Genomic DNA, 22,131 nt, shown 5'->3' with positions numbered 1-22,131 from the left:
TGTGTATGTGATTTGTCAACCTATTCATATTCGTATTATTTATACGATATGGTCATGCGAAACAAAAACGTTGTCTTACGCCGTAACAAATCAAAATGAGACTCGTCCGTATATACATAATAATAATAATAATATTATACGTTCCACGATGTTTATACAAACTGTTCGGAATTACAATATACTGTATTTGTATTCCGGAGACCACACAAACAACATAAATACGCCACTGAGTCGGTTTTGTTGTTAGACATTTCGTAAAGGTCGATAAAAAAAAAAAATAATATACGTCATAAGATAATGTACAGAGGTGTGCCCGTCGAAATTGAACTTTGACGATAATTTTTTTTTTTACAATCTCTCTTATACTTCTTTTGGAAGTATCTCTTAAAAAATCTACTAATAATTGACAGAAATATTCGCGTATAGAAGTACGGAGAAAACAAAGTGATATTATAATTATTATCAGATAATGAGTTATTTATTTGTTTGTTTTCAAATTACTATTGTGATAAAAATGCTACAAAGTGGTTATTAACGTATTATAGTCTAAATTTTGATTTTTGATCCAATCTCCTCATTGTTTATGTATATTTATTTCTGAAACATATATGAATATAAAATTGATGGTCAATAGTAATTTAAGGATATTACAATACATAATGATTTTAGATTTATTGCAGACAAAGTTTTATTATAGTTTTTCATCATTTATTTAAATTTATAATTTCATACATACAAATTATGTCATTGAGAAGTAAAATAATTAAAATGGAAACTATACAAATATTTAGCTCTTCGTCATAATGGTAAATAATATACTTAACATAGTATATTTGTATTGTAATATCATTTTAGTAATAATATTTTTGTTATTTTACATTAATGGTCGTTTAATATGTATTTTTAACTTTAAGTTAAGTCTTAAAACTTTTAGTTACATAATGTCTGTATTTATGATAAGGACAAATTCCTATATTTCAAACTTTTGATGAGTTTTCCCAACATCAGTCACTTAAACTTTAATTTAGGTACTTAATATTATTATGTGTAATTTTTCAAATATGTAGATGTCATACACTATGATTATTTTACGCGTATTGGTATAGTATAAAAAACTATCGATTTCAAAAAATTTATATTATTGTCTATGGCATAGTCTCTGTGGATTTTAATTATTTATAATCATAATAATATTTTGTTGTTAAGTACATCTGTGTTTAATATGAAATATAATATATAAAGACAGAAAATAGTAAATGTTTAAAATTTTAAATACGAAATTGCACAATAAAATCAATTAAATGTTTTTTTTTTAGTATAATCTGTGTAAAAAAAATCATCAGAAAACTAATATTATATTTTAATTTAAAAATGGTATATTTATAGTTGAACTTGTATTAATAATACAATTGAAAACTTTTTTTACGTACCTAGTTTTTATGAATTTCGGATTCATGATCGAGTTATGACAATTATAAGAAATAATCTAAAAACATTATAAGAATATCTACAAATAATTATATATTAGTATATTATTAGTTCATATATATTACTATTTACTACACAAATATTGTAGTGTAAATATAGTTATAAATTAGACCTTAGATTTCAAATAAAATCCATTCATAAAAAACGATGAAATAAAACATTCGTTTTTTAAAAATAAAGTTATTGTTACAGTTACTTTATGTATAAACATCTAACTCTCGTAGATTTAGTGAACTTACTAAAGTTGAAATTGGAATTGAAAGTACACATCGATTTGATTAAATTGTTGGAAATTGGCGAATTGGATAGAAACAAAACAGTGCACAGTCAATTCCAACGAATACCCTAAATCATTCAAAACTTTGTTCGAATAAAATAACGAATTTCAATAGGGTTGCCTAACCTAGAAGAAATGGAACGATCTATTTTTTGAATTTAAAACAATATTTGTTGCAGAATATTTATTCATTTTTTGAACAAAACAAAGAAAAAGTAATTTTTCAACTGTCTAGAAAGGAACGAAATTAATATATTATAAAAACATTTTAGGTATACCTACTTGAGGTGCAATATTATTATAAGTTGCATATTTCTATGACAAATCATCTTTTTTATATTAAATATTCACTACGACGAGATATTTTATGCACCTATTTTAAAAGATGTACTCAATCATCATTTATTTAAAATCTAATCGTTTATTTTCAAGACTTGTACAATAAGATTGATTAAGCCCAAGGGAGTGTAAACTTTCAATGTACCAACGCATTTTAAATTGATTCGTTATTTATTCATTAATTTCTTATTTTAATCGCATGAACAATTTTTAAGTCAATGTAATTGTTGTCTTATTTTGTTGTAGTAATTAATAACGACTTAGAGACTAGAGCATAATACATCAATACAACTTTATTTTTTATTTGTTGTAGTATGAGAAAAAAAAACTATTTAATTTATTTTACTTATAATTTCTAAAATTTAATGACTGTTATAGTTTATTGATTATTGTTTTAAAAATGTTTGATGATAAATGATTAATAAATTATTTGAGGGTATATTTTAGCTGTATACTACAATATTGTGCAATAACAATTTCAATATTTTTTTTAATTTTTTTTTTTATTTTAGTACTACAAATCATATTTTTCAGTACAATATAATATAATTGTATTTCTTAATTTATTCTAAAAAAATGTCCAATATGGAGTTGTAATTTTGTTTTGTTTGAAAATTGTGTCGTACGTTTTCAGATTCTCTCTTATGCATTTTAATGGACCGCCCGTATACCTGCCGTGTAAAGTATTATTGCTATAACAGTAGTTATACTATTACATTGCACGGCATTGTCGTTTTTTTTTTGTAAGACTAAGTAGATCGAGAATTTTGAATCGACGAGATTATACGCAGCTACCTACAGTTGGTTGTTTTATAACTCCATAATTATATAGACATGATGTAAAGTTATGGTAAGCGAAATCTCGGGATTGGGCGATGCATGGGACTATCACAATTTTAATGATCTATTTTTCTCATAAAATCATATGACATGCGATTCCTAACCACGTTGAAACTACTTCATATTAAAACTATGTTACAATAATATGTAAATATCGTGATGTCCTCTATAAACATTATAGTACTTTGGTAAATGTATAGATGTACCAACCTGAGGATAGTCACCGTCCCTGGTCTGATAGTCGAACACGTAGAAAAAGGATTTGGTCCTGCGGTCCTTGTTGAGGTCGTCGGCAGCAGGTGTCTTCGGCTGGCTGAGCATGTCACCTGTGTGCACCAGAGGCGCCACGTACTGGGCGTCGCTCAGAGCAGCAATCGTCGCGTCCCTGGTGTTGATTGGGTGCAGGACAGTCCTCTCCCAGTCCGTGTACTCGTTGACGATGGTGAAGAATATCTCGGACAGGTGATAGCTGTATGCATTCCGGACGTAAGTGCGCAGGATTTTGTCTCGGCGGTCACCTTCGAAGCCGGCCTGGAACGAGAGAGCATCAGATGTATATTACGGAGAGGGATTGAGAGAGAGGATCAGAAAGATATAGACAGATAGTCAGAGATAGAGAGGGATTGGGCGAAAGATGCACAGAGACAGTGAGTGAGCGGGAGGGGGAAAGGGAAAAGGAGAGAGAAGACGAGAGAGTGTGTAAAAGACACACAGTGACGCGAGAGACAGTGGTGAAACTGGGTGAAAGAAGGGAAAAAAAGGACTTTTAAGTTTCTCGTACGACTTGGCGATCCCCCGGGAACGGGAATCGGACGTGACAGAAAAACGTGGTCGGGTATTATACGCGTTAAAACGAAATTTCCCTCCAGAGTCATTTCGGAAACACCTAAAAGAGAAATTAAAGAGACCAAAGTTTTTTGTTGTTCTACTCAAACCTCTGCTGCTTTTCGTTTCGGCCATCACAGCTTGGCGGTGCCAATGATAATATATTTCGTTTTCGGATTTGTACGACATTAATATGCAAGCATAATCGTGGGCACGCCTATCATTAGAAATCGAATTACGTGAAATTAAATGGTTTTTGAAATCGTATTCAATACGGAATGAACGCAATTAAGGACACCTGCAACGCCGTTTTGTTCGATGATCGGAATCAAATGTTTAATTCTGAAATAATCAACCACAGTGGATAAAAATGAAAAAAAACGTTGATATATGAGTCCATATAACTAAAAAAATTTTTTACCATATACACATAATGAATAAAAGTATATCTTAACTAAATTATTATTTATTTTCTATTGGCGTTTTTTTAGCGACATATTATTATATTTTGCGTCTTTAAGGATTCGATGAACGGAATACGGTTTATACTAAAGTATTCTCAATGTGTAATCAATTTTTAGAATTGAATTATTTTATGTCATATTCATAGGAAATATTACATTATTACTTTATACAGAGGAATGATGGACAACTTAGTGATTCATTGATGTTTTTTTAGATTGCTCAGTCTACTATTATTATTTTAAATGTCTGGATATAATTTTTAAATACATTAACTATGTAATGCATTTTGTAAATAATTGTTCACAAAAATAAGAAGGCATCTATTTAAATTGTGGAATCATTATTAATTTAAAAAAATACTGGGTATATTAATTTATTTGATATAAATAACTTAAAATGCATTATATCAAAATAAACCGCAGAAAAAACAATGTATTAAAAAATACTTCAAAAGAGCTATTTACATAGATCCTATAAAAACTTTTAAAGTTACAAAATGAAAAAAAAAATAGTTTAATATGAAGAAAAATTAATTTTTACAAGAAAGATACTATAAGCAACAACTTTATTTTATAATACAGTTTCTTTTAATAAACTTAAATTTATGAGGGGTAAAAAACTGTCGGGAGTCAAAGAATACTGGCATTCTACTTATTAGTTATTATAGTGAGTAGGTATTGAAGTGGAAGGGTTTCATAATTTCCATATTATTTTAAATTTTGAACATATATGATTTCGTACGTGCTTATATTATGTTTTTTTATCATAATATAATATTTGAACTTTAAAATGAAATATTTTAATAACTTAAAGTCTCCAAAAGTAAATAAAATAATTCATGTTATACATCCTGCACATCGAAATGTCTCCTTTGTCTTTAAAAAGAGTTTGAATTTGCTGCCTACTATGTATGTCCAACCATAAACAAAGATGATCCCAATTTTTGATGAATGGTAAAGGATAATATAAAATATAATTCTGTTTTTGTACTATACTTTTTTTTTTAAGACGTTATGCGTTTTACCGGCAAACGTCCATTTGGCATTTTGTTTATTTTAGAGTTGAAAAACATCGACAGAACGAAACGTACGTATTCAGTAGTAGAAACGCGATCAAAGGCCAACGGTGCATCAAATGTGACTATAGAAAGGGAATCAGGAGGACTTAAGATTGGCATGTGTTGTGGGAGTGTTACCTGTATGTCGTTGGAACTGAATCGCCAGAGCGCCTCGCTCGTGACGACACCAAACAGCAGGTCGTACTTGTTGATGCCACTGCCAAATTCGAACTTTTGAAACTTGCGTGCACCGAAAGCCACGCTGGACCCGCTGTACCCGTCAAACTCTGGTAGCAGATTGGTGATGACGTCCTCCTGGTAGTTGCTCTTCACCACCACCCCGTCAACGCTGGGCCCGAAAGCGCTCAGGTACGTGGGCAACGCGACGCCGGCAGACATCAACAGGTCCAGGGGCACTTCCCGCAGACAGTCCACGATCGGTTCCGGATTGTTTCCGGTCCCGTCGGTTGTGCAGTTCACCTGCTTGGCTAGGTCCAGGGCGTACGATACGGGATCCTCGACCAGAGCCCAACTGCTCAGTGCTGAACCCGACAGCAGTATCGCCCGACGGAAAAGTCCTGGAAAAACCATGAAATCATCAAAATTATTATTATTTCCAATCTGTTGTTGACTATTAATTTTTTCAATATTTTAACGAACGATCTGAACGGGATGATCGTATACAAACGTATAAGACTAATTGAATTCGCACAAGTTATGTGATCAAATTCGGTACTACCCATTCGCAAATAGTTCAAAGGGTAGGAATCAATCTAAAAAGCATAAATAATTAATTCTGATTCTCGCAGTCTTAAATCGATGATTTGCTCATCTGTAATTGTAAATCAAATTTAATTTAAAAAAAAACTGTTTTCTACAGTAAAATTCTTTATTTAAATGTGCTCCCAGTAATAACAGTCCAATTCGTGGTTATTAACACTGCTTGTTGTCACTTATCTCCTTCAATTATCATCGCATAATGAATTTTCTTATCCACACATTAATGCATTTAAAGGCGGAACGGTATTATAGATTTAAGGAGTAATTTGATTTATAAGCTTGAGATAAATTATTATTTTAATAACTCTTGTGAAAAAAAAATACGTAGACTAAAGCAATGCAGATTAAAGTCGAAGAACTTGTAAATAATAATCAGTTGGTATAATATTCAAGTTGTCCATACTACTATCGCTTATTCATAATATATGTACTCGGTTTAGTTTAATTTTACAGTATAAACTTACCAATTTTGAGGTAGGTACCGTATAAAATTGGGTTAATCTAGGGTCTTGGATAGTATTCAAAAGCTTTGGAGTAACTTTACAGTTTATCTTTTACATATTAAGTTCACAAAAAAAAATATTACTTTGGAATAAATTATTTAATCTAATTTATTAATTATTAGTTAATTTTTTTTTTTTTTTGAAGAGACCTCTTATAGCTGAAACCATTATAATATTAATTATAATACTATTAATATTAATAATATTAACTACGCCTACCTAATACATCAATTCTACAAAAAAAAACCATTATTTATAATTTATTAACAAATCAGTTTTGCAAACTATCATTTAATTTTTTGATCAAATGTAAATTCAATAACATAAAAATAAATGAAGATTCTAAGTAAACTACGAGTTTAAATGACCCTTTAAATATTAGTAAATTGTATAGGTAATCTAAATTCACGGATTTGAATTGAATGAAATTTGTTTTAATGGTGCATAAAATTTAATTAGAAATATTTTGGGACCATTTCTTAAAACAACATTGTATATATAATGAATTAATATTCAAGTGTCGGTCTTAGAAAAGGGTGATATTCATGAAAGTATAATGAGCACCCTTTGTTTTATTGACCTAGAACACTATACCAGGAAAAAAAATGTCATTATGTTCAAAAGAATTGTAGCCTTAGTCCATTAAAATAATTAAATGTTTAGGACTAGACATTTTTTCAGTGTTCCTTTAAAAACAACAAATTTGAATTTAAAAGTATCTTCTTAAGAAATATGTCAGATATATTTGTTAAATGTCTTATTCATTTATTCAATTGTTAGGCTTTCTTATAAATTATAATTTATTTACCAGTCGTATTAATATTATTATGAACGAATAAAAAATTGATTTATGTATAAAATGGTTAGCAATTAGTAGGTGTACAACATAAAAATACATATATATATATATATATAGTTTATTACACATTAATAATAATAATACACATTTAAGTGAATGATTGTGATGTATAATAATTTAATAATGAAAAATATTGTGTAAGTTGTAAGCATAATTATAAATCTCGAGTTACCTATATTAATAACTTACTATCAACATTAGTGGGATCAATTCAGGACTGAGATAAAAATAACATCGGTGAAATTATACAAAACTAATAACATTTTTATTTTTGTTATAATTTATAAATATAGTATTGACGTACATGATTTCTAATTCAGATTTTATCATTTTAAATGCAATAAAATAAACAAGACACAATTATCACAGAATAACAGTACAACGTATATAAAGTGTTTGAATATGAATTTCGTGTTGAACTTTACATAAGTATTAAAACGCAATGTTTATAAGTTTTTTATATCATTTCGATATGACTACATCAGTGACGAATATTAAAATTAAAGATTTACAAATTGTTCTATATTTCATTTTTAATTATTGGAATTTTATTTGTATAAAGCACTAAACGGTTTGTAAGTTGAAATCTTAAATGTATTTTGTACACAATTATATTATATTATGTAAATTGCAGATAGCAGATAGTAATTGATTGATTCAATGATAACGGAAATCGTATAAGTATTCAATACTATGAGTTTTTTATACAACTCTGGTCAAAACGATGCAAGTATTCTTATTTTTCATAATTATTTGGTGTAGGTACAACTGGAAAAGCTATCGGAAATATCCAAGTCCAGTGCCCGAGCTGTAGAGACTAGTAATAATAATAGTATTACTCTTTCCTGCAGAAGTCGTTAAAAATAACGACACTGCCGTGGTATGATGAGATTAAAATAATAAATCAATGTAATTTAATTATAATAAAATCCATTATTAATTGCTTTCGATCGGCTAAAACAGCGATTGGGGTAAATCTCGGGCGGTTGAGCTTTTATGGACGTTTACACTATTGGGAAGTAAAATGGAAACTTATGTGCGTCTATCTAAGTAGATAATATCGTGTTTGAAAAAGCTACATGTTAGAGAACATCGTGTATGTACCTATACAATAATATAGATAAATACGCAGAAGAAGAAAAATATTAGGTTTATGTAGGGCGGACGTGTCCGGCGGCGTTCGGTATAAGTTTTTATCTCCGAGAAGCGTAATTTCGAACACGGACCATCAGACGTATAAATCTTTGGTAAAATAATAGACTATGGGAAACCACAATAAAGAAAATGAGATCTTCTAAACGTAGACGCTCAAACAGAATTGATAAACACTCGTCATATTATGTAAATGTCCAACAGAACGATGATACGGCACATCCGGTATCTCGTTTAGCATGAATAAAACAAAATTAAGTACCCAATTTGTCAGATTATGTTTAGAATTATTAAAATAATAATGCAAGGACCTACTTAACGGTCGTAAATAATCGTCTGGACATGGGCGAAGATGTTGGGCGTATAATTCATCTTTGGTAAAAATAAACTGGGCATGGGCATGGCGTACAATAGAGAAAATGAAATGTTCTAAACGTAAACGGTCAAAATATATAATATTTATATACACTCGACAGTGCGGATGTGTAACAAAACGATGGGTACCTATGCCGCATCCGGTATCTCGATTAGCAGCGATTCAAAAATGTAATTGGTACCCAAATATTACGTTTGTCAGAACGCGTTCGGAATTATTAAAATAATAATAGTCAAACCGATACTTGTTCTAAATAATGTGCTTTACCTTTCAAATCCAGTAGAGCGTGACCGAGTTTATAGACCTGACGGTGTGCATTAAGTATAAGCAATTCAAATTTATTATAACAGACTGTATTATTCAAAGTCTACAAGCGAAATAGCGTGTATTTTCTTCTGTATACCAATATCCTATTGCGGGGTATACAGACGATTAGCATACGATTAATTATTATTTAATTAGAGTTCACTGAAAAAAGTTTTTTAAATAATGTATTCTCGTCATTATTTCATTTTATTTACATCCCGATTTCATACGTTCCTCATCCAAGTTATGTAAATATTATAATACATACATCTAAATTTATTTATACATTACCTATTTAATGTCTAGTACTTTAAAATAAAAAATGTGTGCCTACTGGAGTAAAAAACATTAAGAACCTTAAACAATAAAAAACGTTGTATCAATATACTTGTTACATATATTTCCATATTAAATACATCATCATACATTAAAAAAAAATTTTACTTTTAGATTTTAAGTGAAGCCTTTTTCTCATGCTTTTAACTTTAACCTTTCGAAAAATTAAATAATTTTAATGATATTTCGAGTATCTAGTTCATATTATTATTTTGTAAACAGAGACATATTTGTTTTTGTACTAAATATATTTATATTTTTTTAATGTTTACATTATTCATAAACGCTGTAGATAAATTACCAAAAACTTATTTTATCATCATACAAACCACTTAATTTGATATTTATTATTTTTTTTCATTCATATGCTAAGATGATAAGTTAATACAATATAGTTATTAAAAATTATAGAGCTTATTACATCGATTTTGTATAGTTATAATATGGTCGTCTATTGGACTTAATGTCATATTATGTCTATCTAAAACAGGCCAACTACATTTTGAATAAATAACAAGGAAACTAATATTCTTCTTCGAGATGAGTTAAGAACTATATAGTCGATTTTATATAAGGTAGCTGATTAATTTCAAATAGGCACACAGATGTAAAAATATTTAAATTACATCGTCCTTAATGATCAATTAGAAAATGAATTTAAATATAACCTGCGCCAACGATACTAGGTTGTAGGAATTATATTTCAAATAATCAGTACAAAAATCAAGCAAACAATATGAAAAACGGATTCTGTAATAAAGTGCCTGTATATTATGGAACAATAATAATTAATACAGGTCAGTGTATATTATTTGAACGTGTGAGAAACTTAATTCAGGGGAAAAGTTTTAAATTATTTTAAATTTATTTTTGATACGTTTTAAATAACGGTTAATAGATTCAATCAATCAATACACTAATGAATAATGTCATTGTTCAATGAGAGTTTTATCCAAGCACGTTTATTTAGGAATATTATAAAATGGAACGAGGAATAATAACAATAATAAAAAAAACAACACAACAACAATGACTGGCTCAAAAATATGTCAATAAAAACACACACATAATATATGTATCACGTCATATTGTATTTCGCTTCGGGGACATAATGTCTATTACACTTGGAACCCTTAATATATGCGCATGAGCGGTTTTAGAACCATGTGAAGACTCTTTCTCTCTCACACACACAAACGCACACATACACGCACACAAACACACTCACACTCACACACACACACACACACACACATACATCAGCATTTGATCAGCATTTTTAAAAATAACAACTTTGAGGTGGGTCGCCGAACGATTGAGTGCGATCGGCATATTACTAGAGTCAGGGTCGGTGACGTCTCGTTGGCGGAGGGTTAGTAAAGTTATAGACGTTGAGACAAACGAAAAGCGTGACAAATTACAGTTAAGCTCCCGTGGGGGAGGGGCGAAGAAAGGGAACAGTCATCCAGACGGATCGGCTGTTTAAAGATAAGGGTGCGGACTTAATGCTCGGTTAAAATATGAGGATATCATTGACAAGAAAGAGTGCCACGTCCCCTCGTAGACGGAAATGCATGCGCCCACCCACACACACACACACTTAGGCGAAACAGATCCGTGTCCCCGCCGACGAGACTGTCGTCGGATTCTGTGGTCCTCGTGTTCGCCGGATCTGTTGAAATAGCTGCCATCGCTCGTAATGGATACGAATGCGAAACGGGGAAAATCGATACGAGAAACGCATCGGTTAATACATTTTATATTCGTGCTCGGGTTATATATTTTAGTCAAATAATAATAATAATAATAATAATAATAACAATAATGTCCCCGGCGTGAGTTATTATTCATAACGTTCAAAAATTGAAACACAGCGAATGGAAATGAATTCGCATCTCATGTGCATTCTGTTTGTTTGCGGTCTCTTAGCCACCGCCAAACAGCACACGCACACATGCACACACGCACATGCACACACACACATGCACACACACCCACTCACAATAGTCCTAGGAATTTGTGTGTTTTTCAGTCCCTCGATCGAGTATGACGTAATAATATCGTGTGTTATGTTATAGCCACAGAGTCGGCCACCTGAGAATAGTCGAAACTATGAACCATATATGTGTAATTAATTTTAAACGGCTGTTTGATTTCATCTATAAAAATAAGCTGATTATTGTTATTGCTGTTGTTTTTTTTTTTAAGTTTCAACGCTGCCTATAAGCTGTACACTATAATTATTACTATGCAAAGTGCAACGTTGTGTGTTACTAAGAAAAAACCAGAAACAGCAAAGCCATTATTTCTCATAACAGATTAACGTAAAAACACACGTTTATTTTCGTATGGTGTTCGATTAACGAACATTATATTATTTTGATTGCTTTAAACATATTAATATTATAGAGTATTTTTTCGAACATTAAATCATTAAATATTTAATAGAAAACAAAAAACAACATTAAATTAAACTAATATTGTTTTTTTTTTTTTTAATCATAATTATGGTTTTGTACATATTTTCCTTCCTTGTAAAATAAAATAGTTACATATTTAATGATAATACGTATAGATTTCTTAGATTAAAAAATAAAAATGAAGTATACTATGATGGAAATGTAGTATATTTTTATGCTCTTTTCAAAAATTAAAAACTTTGTCTGAAGGAGTTTTCCTAAAGTACCTACCCATAATATTTGCTTAAGTCGAACAGGAATAAAACAGAAACCCAAGCGTATAATGTGTATACTGTACATCTGTTTAGCTTTAGCGCAACCGTAATGTAGGAACGTATAATATATTCTATAGTAGAATTTTCAAATATCCACACTTCACATTCCAGGCCTGACGGACGCAGTAACCCAGAAATGAAAAATGCATTTAAAAACAATAAATTATTCAAAGATTTCAAATACTAATTAGTTGAGAACTTGAAATACAATAAAACAAATTACGAAAATAAATTTAGAATGCCATTTATTTTAATTTCCCCTATAATACATCAAAATTAATGATTTTAAATTTTCTTAAAACAATAATAGGTACCTGTTCTAAGAAACACAACAATCAGGTTTCTGTTAAAATGTATGTTGTACATTACTATAGTAAAATGAATAACTGTTTTGAAATTATTTTTTAGTAGCATTTTAAATAATTCTTCACTTTTTAGTTAACGCATTAAATGTACAAGACTTTTAGTTTAAAGGAAAGATAACTTTTAATAAAGCGCGACATCATTAAAACTAATATTCAAAGCTAACTTTATATATAAAAATAAGTTAATGAGAATGTCATATAATTAGTTGTAATACCTAAGTTTTGAATTGATATGTGTATGTAATTTAAACGGAGGAGTTAGAAAAACATAAACAATTATTGCATAATATATATTAAGACTCAATGTATTGTTTACATATAAATATTCCGTAATAAGCTGTTATAAACCATATTTATGGGCAGACATTTAATTTCGTTACTTAAAAAAAATTAGTACATTAACACAAAAGAAATAATTTTTATGATAATCATTTATAATAGGCATCTTTATTTAAAAACAAATATAGCGTTTTAAGATTTTTTTACTGTAGTACCTTTACTTAAATAAGGTCTTTTAGTTCATAAAATGTTTGTCATAAATAAATAAAATGTGGTTTGTTGATTAAACTTAATGCGGAATGTTTGAATAATAAAATACGGTTTTGTTTAATTAAAAGTTTCTAAGACAATTGCATGGTATATTATAAGAAGATTAATGATCAGCTAATTATTAGACTTATTTGTTGATGTTGCGTACTTATCTAAAGTCAACTATAACATTCCTTTTTTTTATAACAATAGTTCATTTTGGTGATAGACACAGTCATTTTGGTACAGCAGTATTTTTTATAACTGAAGCAAATAGTTTTTAGAATATTTTGAAAGCAATTCAAACATTTATAATTTTTTTATTCAATTATCGTTTCTTTTATTTCAGGTGCATTCATTCCTAAACTTTTATTGACTTTTATCAACATGTATATACTTAGTTACATTTAATCGTGTGTTTAAAGTTTCAAGCTAATAGGAAAAAATTAATTTTTTATACAAAATAAGTCTGTCATTTTCATATAAGCATAATCTGATAGTCATATAATATTTTGTTTATGTTAATAATAATAATATTGAGAGTAAATCAATATTACTGCAATAACGGCGTGAATAATTTATATTATTTTATGTCTTAAAACTATTTATGTTTTATTTGCTCCACAGTAGCCTCCACGGTGATCAATAAATGTTCAATAAATATAATTTACCGATTTGAATGATTATGCTATAATTTAAGAAAAAGTATTTTTTAAAACGTATAATATTGGACGGTAACAATACATTTTGTTTTAATTGAAATGGTACATTACTGAATTTTTCTGGATCAATTAAAATATATGGTCCCATAAACAATTTTATGAAAATGTATGAAAAATGTGAACTCAAACAAAAAATACTTGTAAATTCCATGCCTGTATTATGTATTTTAATTAAAATTGTTTTTTTGAATTTCATAGAAATGGTTTTCTTATAGTCTTACTTAAAAATAACCGTGATATGGAAATATTCTTTTTGATTTACTTTACTAACAGATGTTGTCACAACAAATCAAATTTTGAATTTTAATAAAGTAGGATCTTTTAGTTGCCAGTTATTATAGTAATTATGTTGGTTTGTAACATATCTATGTTTGGTTCTATATAAATTATTACATCACTTTTTGGATTTTAATTAAAACATAATATTTTTTTTCAGGTTACACTTTTTAAGCGATCTTTTTATACATCCATATTTGACTATCATGTAGTATAAGATAGTTAATGTTTATACTATCATAATTCGTCGACTTTAATATTAAATAAAGTTTTTGGACTTGGTAATTCTACGAAAAGTATACTCAGTCACATCGATCGCACAAGTAGCATTTTTCTAGCACACAAAACCAATTGATATTCCACAAAATAACAATGATATATTATTATTTCATATTTCTAATGTGAATTAAATTTAAATCTTTCACTGGGTGGTTTCTTCCTTCACGTTTTTTCATGTACAAAATTTCTCGCTTATCACATATTCTTTTATTGTGCCCAATAGGGAACATATTGTGTATTTCTTGTTAAAAATAATAATAAAAAAAAAATCCATGTATTTTTATAAACAATATAAATATATTATGTTATATTATTTGTTTTTGTTATAACAATCTGTTTAAAGATGAACTTAACAAATCCTCCAGCACACACATGATGAACATATGCGATCTCACGGTGCATAATTTTACAACGTCTGATCCTGACGATTTTGGACCCGTCCGAATACGCGGAAATTATTCGACGCACGTAAACAAAATTACTCAAGTGTACGCGGTACTCCGGTTTAAGATGTAATGAATATGTTATATGTGTATAAAGAATACAGTCAACAACATCTTGTTACGTGGAACAAATAAATAGGTAGGTAGCTCGGATAAAACTCACCGTATAATCAACTGAACAAATAGAGAAAATAACTCCGGTGATCGAGTTTTTAAATGATAATACGTAAACTGAGCCATCGCGGAGACGTGATTATGTAAATGAGCTCGGAAACATTATTAATTCTTCGCAGATCGTTGTGCTATACACATTTTTGGATTATTATTGTGCGTGGAATAATATCACAATATATTAGGTAGTAGCTGAGAAAAAAAAAACTCAAGATTCGAGTCAATACAAAACATGAGTTTGTCACTTTACCGTAGTTATTGTTTTTTAAGTTCTCGTCAAATTGTATATAGTTGAATGATCCCTTAAAATGTAAAATATTGTTGATGTACGGACAATTCCAGCAGATAAAAAAATTGATTTCTATGATATTTTTTTTATTGATACACAGTAAAAAAATACGTAGTTTGTTACTGTAAAGTAAAACCGTGTACGTCCCCGTGTATTGTATCTTTTGTCTTCTATGAAAAATAAAATGCTTTTCAAAGTGTACAAAATGTTTTGTAGAACAAATGAAAAAAAAAATGTAATTGTTTAAACCTTTGTAAGATATTAATAATTAAAAATATGCGTATGGTATGATATATTGTAATACATTAGTTTTTTTTATTTTTTTTTCAATAACGTAATCATTTAATATATTGACTTGGCCAATTAAGGTAATATTGTACAGTGTTTTAAAATCATAAAAAAAAATATACCTCCTGAAAGTAAAAAATAATACCATATGGCCTATATACAATTAATTTATATTATTTAAAAATAAATACTATACAACATTGTACTATTTAGTAGATATTAACTTCAATAATTTAGATTCGTGTTTTTGGTGAAAACATCTCAGGTTATTCCTAGGGGTATGGTTAACATTTAAACCGGCCCTGCCTGTTGGTAATAATATCCTACAGTGTCGTGTCGTAACCACCGTATAGTGGGCATAGGGATATCTATCCGGAAAATGGTAACCACAACCACAATGATAAGCGTCATACGAATGGTATATTATTTGAGTTGGTATACCTGGAACCACTGTTGGTGATATCATCAAGAAGTTTATGCAAGCGGCTCCGGGCCCGTGACCCATCAAAGAAACGTTCTCCGGATCACCGCCGAACAGTACAATGTTTTGTTGCACCCAGTGGAGCACGGCTATTTGATCCATAAGGCCGTAGTTGGCCACTCGGGCCCTCGAATTGGGCGAACCGTTGGCGTTCAAAAATCCTGAAAGAAATGAAAAAAAACGATGATTATTAACATGTTATTAATTTAATGTTCTGCATACGCAACAAAGTACCACTAATATATATATATATATTATTATATACATTATTATTTTCATAAAAATTCTAAAATGTAACCTTTATATATATACGATATATATAAATAAAAATGTAGGCATCATATAAGTATTATTATTTATAATATTTTCGATTCATTGGTATAAACATCACGTGTGATAAGATAATTAAATTATTTAGTTTCCATTTTTTCGTAAACTAATACTAGTCGTGTTTGAACAATCGCACGGAAATTTAATCAATGGCTAATCCAACAATGATGACGCATGTAACCTGAAATTAATGCTTTGTGAAAAATCATTTTGAACACAACATTACCTACTATGGTCACACTCGTAAACCATAAACTATAACCTAATCGATTATGTTGTTCCTTCAGAGTGTTGTTTTCTGAATTAAGACAGTAATTTTCCTTTCCTGGTAATAACGGTAAGTTGGTATACTTGCAAATAAAGATAATAATATCATTGTTATGAAGTGATTTATAAAACAATATCAAATTAATTAATTATGATTTATAAATTTATTTTTTATTTATTATTTATCTAGTTTCTATTGTAAATTTGTAACTACTGCATTTTGAATGCAATGCTAAAAACTGTATTTCATAATATTGAACACAAGTATTTGAGTAAGATGTTAGTTAGGATGATAAGTAAAATGTTCTTTCATAATGAGTCAAATGCTTAAAAAAATTATTATTCCAAAATATTAAATTTTTAGATAATTTGATAATTTGTTTATCAATTTCAGTAAAATTCAATTAATTTAAAAAGAACACAAGACTTCATTTTCCCAAAAAGTTGATAGTCTTAGTTACTGCTTTATATAGTAGCAGTGCATTAATAACTATTTATAATAAATAATAACCTTGCATATTTAAAATGCAATAAATGTACGAATAAATGTTGATATATAGTTTGTAATCCAAATAATGACTATTTGAGATAAAAATTTAAATTATAAATTTTCTTTCTCTTTTAAAAACAATAATGATTTATGTAACCCTCCGTATTAAGTAAATGTACATCCTATTTATACATTTTGCATTACGTCTTATACGTCTTATACACATTATATTCTAATCTTTTTAAATCAGACAAAATACCGGGAAGCAGTTCCAAGACAGAAGTGTTTACTTAAGTCCTATGCACAAGCTTTATAATAATACATTTAATTATTTTAATAACAACATAAAATATAATGATTTCATCAAAAATATAATAATATTAATAAAATATAATAAGTGTTATGGAAAACGAAGAAGATCGTGTAATAATTTTGCATATCCAAGACGCCGTGTTACAACATTTTAATTGATCTTATACATCACAATAACTGAATCATATTTTTACCTCACCAATAAGATATACAAAACGCTAAGTACACAAGAAACGAAATATTATCAAACTAACAAAATCAATATTAGGAAATGTTATTGGTTAGAATATTTTCGCAAAAAGCAAATAATGGAAATGGGTTTGCGGTCATCGAATTAAAATTTTTTGTTATACAATAGGTACTATACAAAAATATTATAGAAAAGAAGACTATTTCATTGAATACAATAAAATAAATAGTGAAATGTTCTCAACCACATTTTTTAATAATAAAGTAATATTATTTGACAATTGCAGAGTTATTGGATTATGAAATTCCGATCTAAAAATTGGATATTTGAATAACAAATGTTGAATAATATTAAATAATATGGAATGTGGATACAAGCAAAGCTTTAATATTACAATATATTGTCAAAATCGATAATTTTTAATAAGTTAAATAAATGTACAAATTATTATGGGTTTGTATTTGTATTGAAAAACTGATGGAACAAGTATGAACAATAATCTACACATATTATAATCAATTTTACACATACAAGTAAATGTATATGAAGTTTTAATTTTGTTTAAGTATCAATATAATTAAACAACACTATAATGAATTTCCATTATTTTTATGAGATAAATATTATATTTTATTTGTTTTTGAGTAGGAGGATTTGGTTTTTTTGGCATGTATTAGGAAAAGGGAAAACTTGGCTTGTTCTATGTTAACAATGTTTACAAATTTAATTGGTATTGTTATTGATATTTTATAAATGCGAATGACAAGAACGACCTTCAATGGGATTTTCCTGTCGAATTTCTGAAAACGTTATGCTGCATTAATCCATTTACAAAAAAGTTTTAATGAGATGTACTGACGAGAAAAGTAATTAAAGCAGAAAAATAAATGTTTCAATTTTTTAACTTTCAAGTAAATCCTTCAAAATTAATATCAGAGTGCAAGGATTTATGCTAGGTACCCGGTTTTAATAAATCCAATCAAATTGCATCCTACCATTTGAGTTGACTTTTATTCTGAATTTATATTTTATATTTTTTCATAAAGAAACATATTATTATTTATACTGTTTTTACTTTATTGACATTGTTGAATTTATACTTATGTTAAGATTATATGATCAAAATGTGTCAACAAGCATCTGTTATAATGATAGTTCAATCCAATTTATTTAAATTGTTATTTTATAAAATGAGTGAAATAAAAAAACTGTTCACCTTAAATTGCAAGATAACAATATGGTTTTTTCATGCAATCACTTTTTGGTCTTTTAATATCTCTAAATCTGTCATATACGAACCACTTTATATTGCATACTGAACTCAGATTGAACTTGTACAAATGCATTTATTCAATTTTTCTGCGGATCTCATAAAATCATAGAAAGTACAAAACAATATTTTCGAAAAGTATAAGCATCCATTAGTTTAATGAAATATCGACAAATTTTCTAATTGAAATACATTTTTGTGTTCAACTTTTGTCGCTGAAACAGCTTAAAATTTAACGGTAGAACACACTCTCAGCTACTTTACATGACGTCTTATATAATGTGCGCATGGTTAAAAAATATGAAATGAAAAATAATACAATAAACCGTTTGGTCCACATTACGTATACAACTTGCTATTCACTGACACAGTGACACAAATCAAATATAAAATACTATGTTTAAGTCTTTAATCCAACTGCCAAAAATCACCGTATATTTAGATGAATAAATAAAAATAAGCACATGTTTGTGTAAATATCTTATTAGTAATTACCATTAATATTCAAGGGGTAGCCGATATACCTGACGAGTATTTGTGCACTATGCGTTCATGTGTATTATGAAGTAAGTCTTTTCACCATGCATCGGAAAATGGATGGTGCATTATTATTAAATTTCCAAAAACCAAGATTATAGATACATAGTTTTATAAAAATTAACTGATTGCAGGTAATTAGTACACCCAAAGAAACACATTGTCTATGCCCATACAAATGTCCGAGCTTTTCGTAAGTTAGGTACGAAATATATGAATACAAATATTATGTACACATCTAATAATGCTTAAAATGGCAACTCAATTGGTTAACATTATGTTCAAAAAAATTTAAAAAAATATATTTATGTGAAAGTGAATTTTGTCTAATGAACGAGAATTGGAGCTAGCTCATACCTCGGTTAGGTCTGGTATTACATCCTATCTTCTTTTAAATGATTTTTTTGGACAAACAAGATATTTATATTATATGGTTGACAAATTAAATAATAATAGATTATTCGATAAATTAAAAAAGAATTCAGTATTATTTTAGTATATTTGCATTACTATGGTGTAAACCGTGAGGCCTATGCTTTTCAATATCCAAGCAAGTTAAACAACATTTGTATTAGATAATTTTTGAAAAGACTTCATCCTAAAATTGTCAACGTAAACTATTCTTTTTTTTTACTGAAGAAGTAGAAGCACTTTTATATGATGTTGTTAAATGTCATGGTGATATTGCATATTTTGAACATCTGGAAGAAGGCTTACAATAATGGTCATACTTTTAAATTTATAAAATTATTTTGGATTTTTTTTTCTTAAAATGTTGAATTTCTATAATTATTTTTGAGTATACTCAATAACTAATTGAAATTACAATATAATTTATGTCGATGTCTAATTATTAAAATTCTTCATTATATTAAGCTTATTTTACAAAATAAAATTTATCGGAATCTTTATAATGAACTTTGTGGAAACCTTCTTTCCTCCCTTTGTTTCCTTTGTATTTTAATTTAAATTGAAACTATATTTAAATATAAATAAAACTAATACAAACAAAGTTTTGTAAGCAAAAAATGCATGAAATATAAAAAATAGTTGTAGCCCATAAGAATAGTAAAATTAATAATAAAATAAATCATATTAATATGTATTGATTATAATTTTTAAAACAAATGATATTATTACATATTTATAAATCACACTTTCAAAATAATTTATTTGTTTTATAAAAAACTTACATTCTTGGTTATTGCAACTAAAAAAATTGTTTCATAGGTAATGACGTATATTAAAATAGGAAATAATTACACAACGGTCATAATATTATTCTGGTATTCTTACCGGTTCATGGCGGATAAAGTTATAAGTCATACAACGCTAAAACTTCGACACAATTTTACGCTTAATGTCAGTGAATTTCAGAGTTAAGAACTCTGTTGGACATACAGGGTCAATATAGGGTAGGTTCTTATATTGTCTGGAGATTTAAAATCCTACGTGGACAAGTCCTGTTCGTTTTGGCACATTTTCGACGTGTTCTTAGTCAAGTTTAGGTACCTACGTGAGTATTTTCACCAATTGTGCAATGTTTTTTCAGCGGCTCTTCTAAAACTCACACGAACTATGCCGTGTTAAGAGATTTTTGATGTTTTTATACTATGGTTGTGAGGAAAAAACTAAACCTAAGACCACGTCTCAACATGTAATTAAATATAAATTTATTTGCAACTAAGACTGATTGGTGATAGCAAATGAATACCACCGAAAAATTTTAACCCATGGAATTAATTACCTATATATGAAGTACAATAAATCTATACGTCTATGGTGTAAATCGCAGTACGCTTATTTCATATATATATTAATTTTTTATTATTATTTGTGGTAAAGCTTCAATAACTTGGGTTGTTAGCTTAAACAGATTTAGTATTAATGATACATACAAGTGATACGGTTGATATTATTGAATACACAGTTTTCCTAGATTGAGTTGTATATATCCATATTATGTCCGAGAAATGAGTTTGTTTTGTTAATGTCGTATTCGATTCGGCTGAGGATTTAAAATAAATTGATAGGCGTTTATTGGCTTCTTCTAGTTTCCATACTATGGTTTCTACAGTACACAAGAAGGTGTTTGACCGTAACAGGTTCTCCAAACGTTTGGCATGGCATAATATTATATTATTGTAGTGCACATTTGTGAAAAACAATAAGTAGAGATAAATAATTGCAGATATAAAAGACAATAAACGATAGAAATAAACGACGGCAAACGATTGAAACCAACAATCGGTAATATTTTATTATTATTATTTTTATAATTAATATTATATTGTATTATATGTATATTTTAATGGCGAATGCAACAAGATAAATGTACAGTTGAATAATAATTACAGCGAATTCTATTGTTTTAAAGTCAAAGGTTTTATCCGGCAACCGTAGTCGTTACAAACTTTTGTCATATAAAACATTGATATAACCACTATTAAACAGGCGTATTGTTGCTCGGAAAGCGTAGTGCACTACAAGCGTACAGCGTAAACGGAAGTTTGTCATCTTCAAAAGGAATAAATACAACGCTATATAATATGAGCC

General features: G+C 28.5%; 1 protein-coding gene across 1 annotated transcript in view; it reads right to left on the bottom strand.

The window, feature by feature from the left end:
* Positions 1 to 490: 490 nt before the first annotated feature.
* LOC111026478 (neuroligin-1-like) overlaps positions 491 to 22,131 on the bottom strand; it is a 278,641-nt gene continuing 257,000 nt past the window's right edge. The window contains exons 3-6 of the mRNA XM_022304576.1: positions 16,140 to 16,340; positions 5,430 to 5,869; positions 3,155 to 3,475; positions 491 to 597 (exon numbers count right to left, since the gene is read on the bottom strand). Of these exons, the coding sequence (XP_022160268.1) occupies positions 592 to 597; positions 3,155 to 3,475; positions 5,430 to 5,869; positions 16,140 to 16,340 (968 nt within the window). The 3' untranslated portion in view covers positions 491 to 591. The remainder of the gene's footprint in view (positions 598 to 3,154; positions 3,476 to 5,429; positions 5,870 to 16,139; positions 16,341 to 22,131) is intronic.

Source organism: Myzus persicae, unplaced genomic scaffold (genome assembly GCF_001856785.1).
Source record: "Myzus persicae strain clone G006 unplaced genomic scaffold, MPER_G0061.0, whole genome shotgun sequence".
NCBI classification, from domain to species: domain Eukaryota; kingdom Metazoa; phylum Arthropoda; class Insecta; order Hemiptera; family Aphididae; genus Myzus; species Myzus persicae.
The sequence above is the reverse complement of the archived record's forward strand: the minus strand, read 5'-3'. Positions and strand labels throughout refer to the sequence as shown.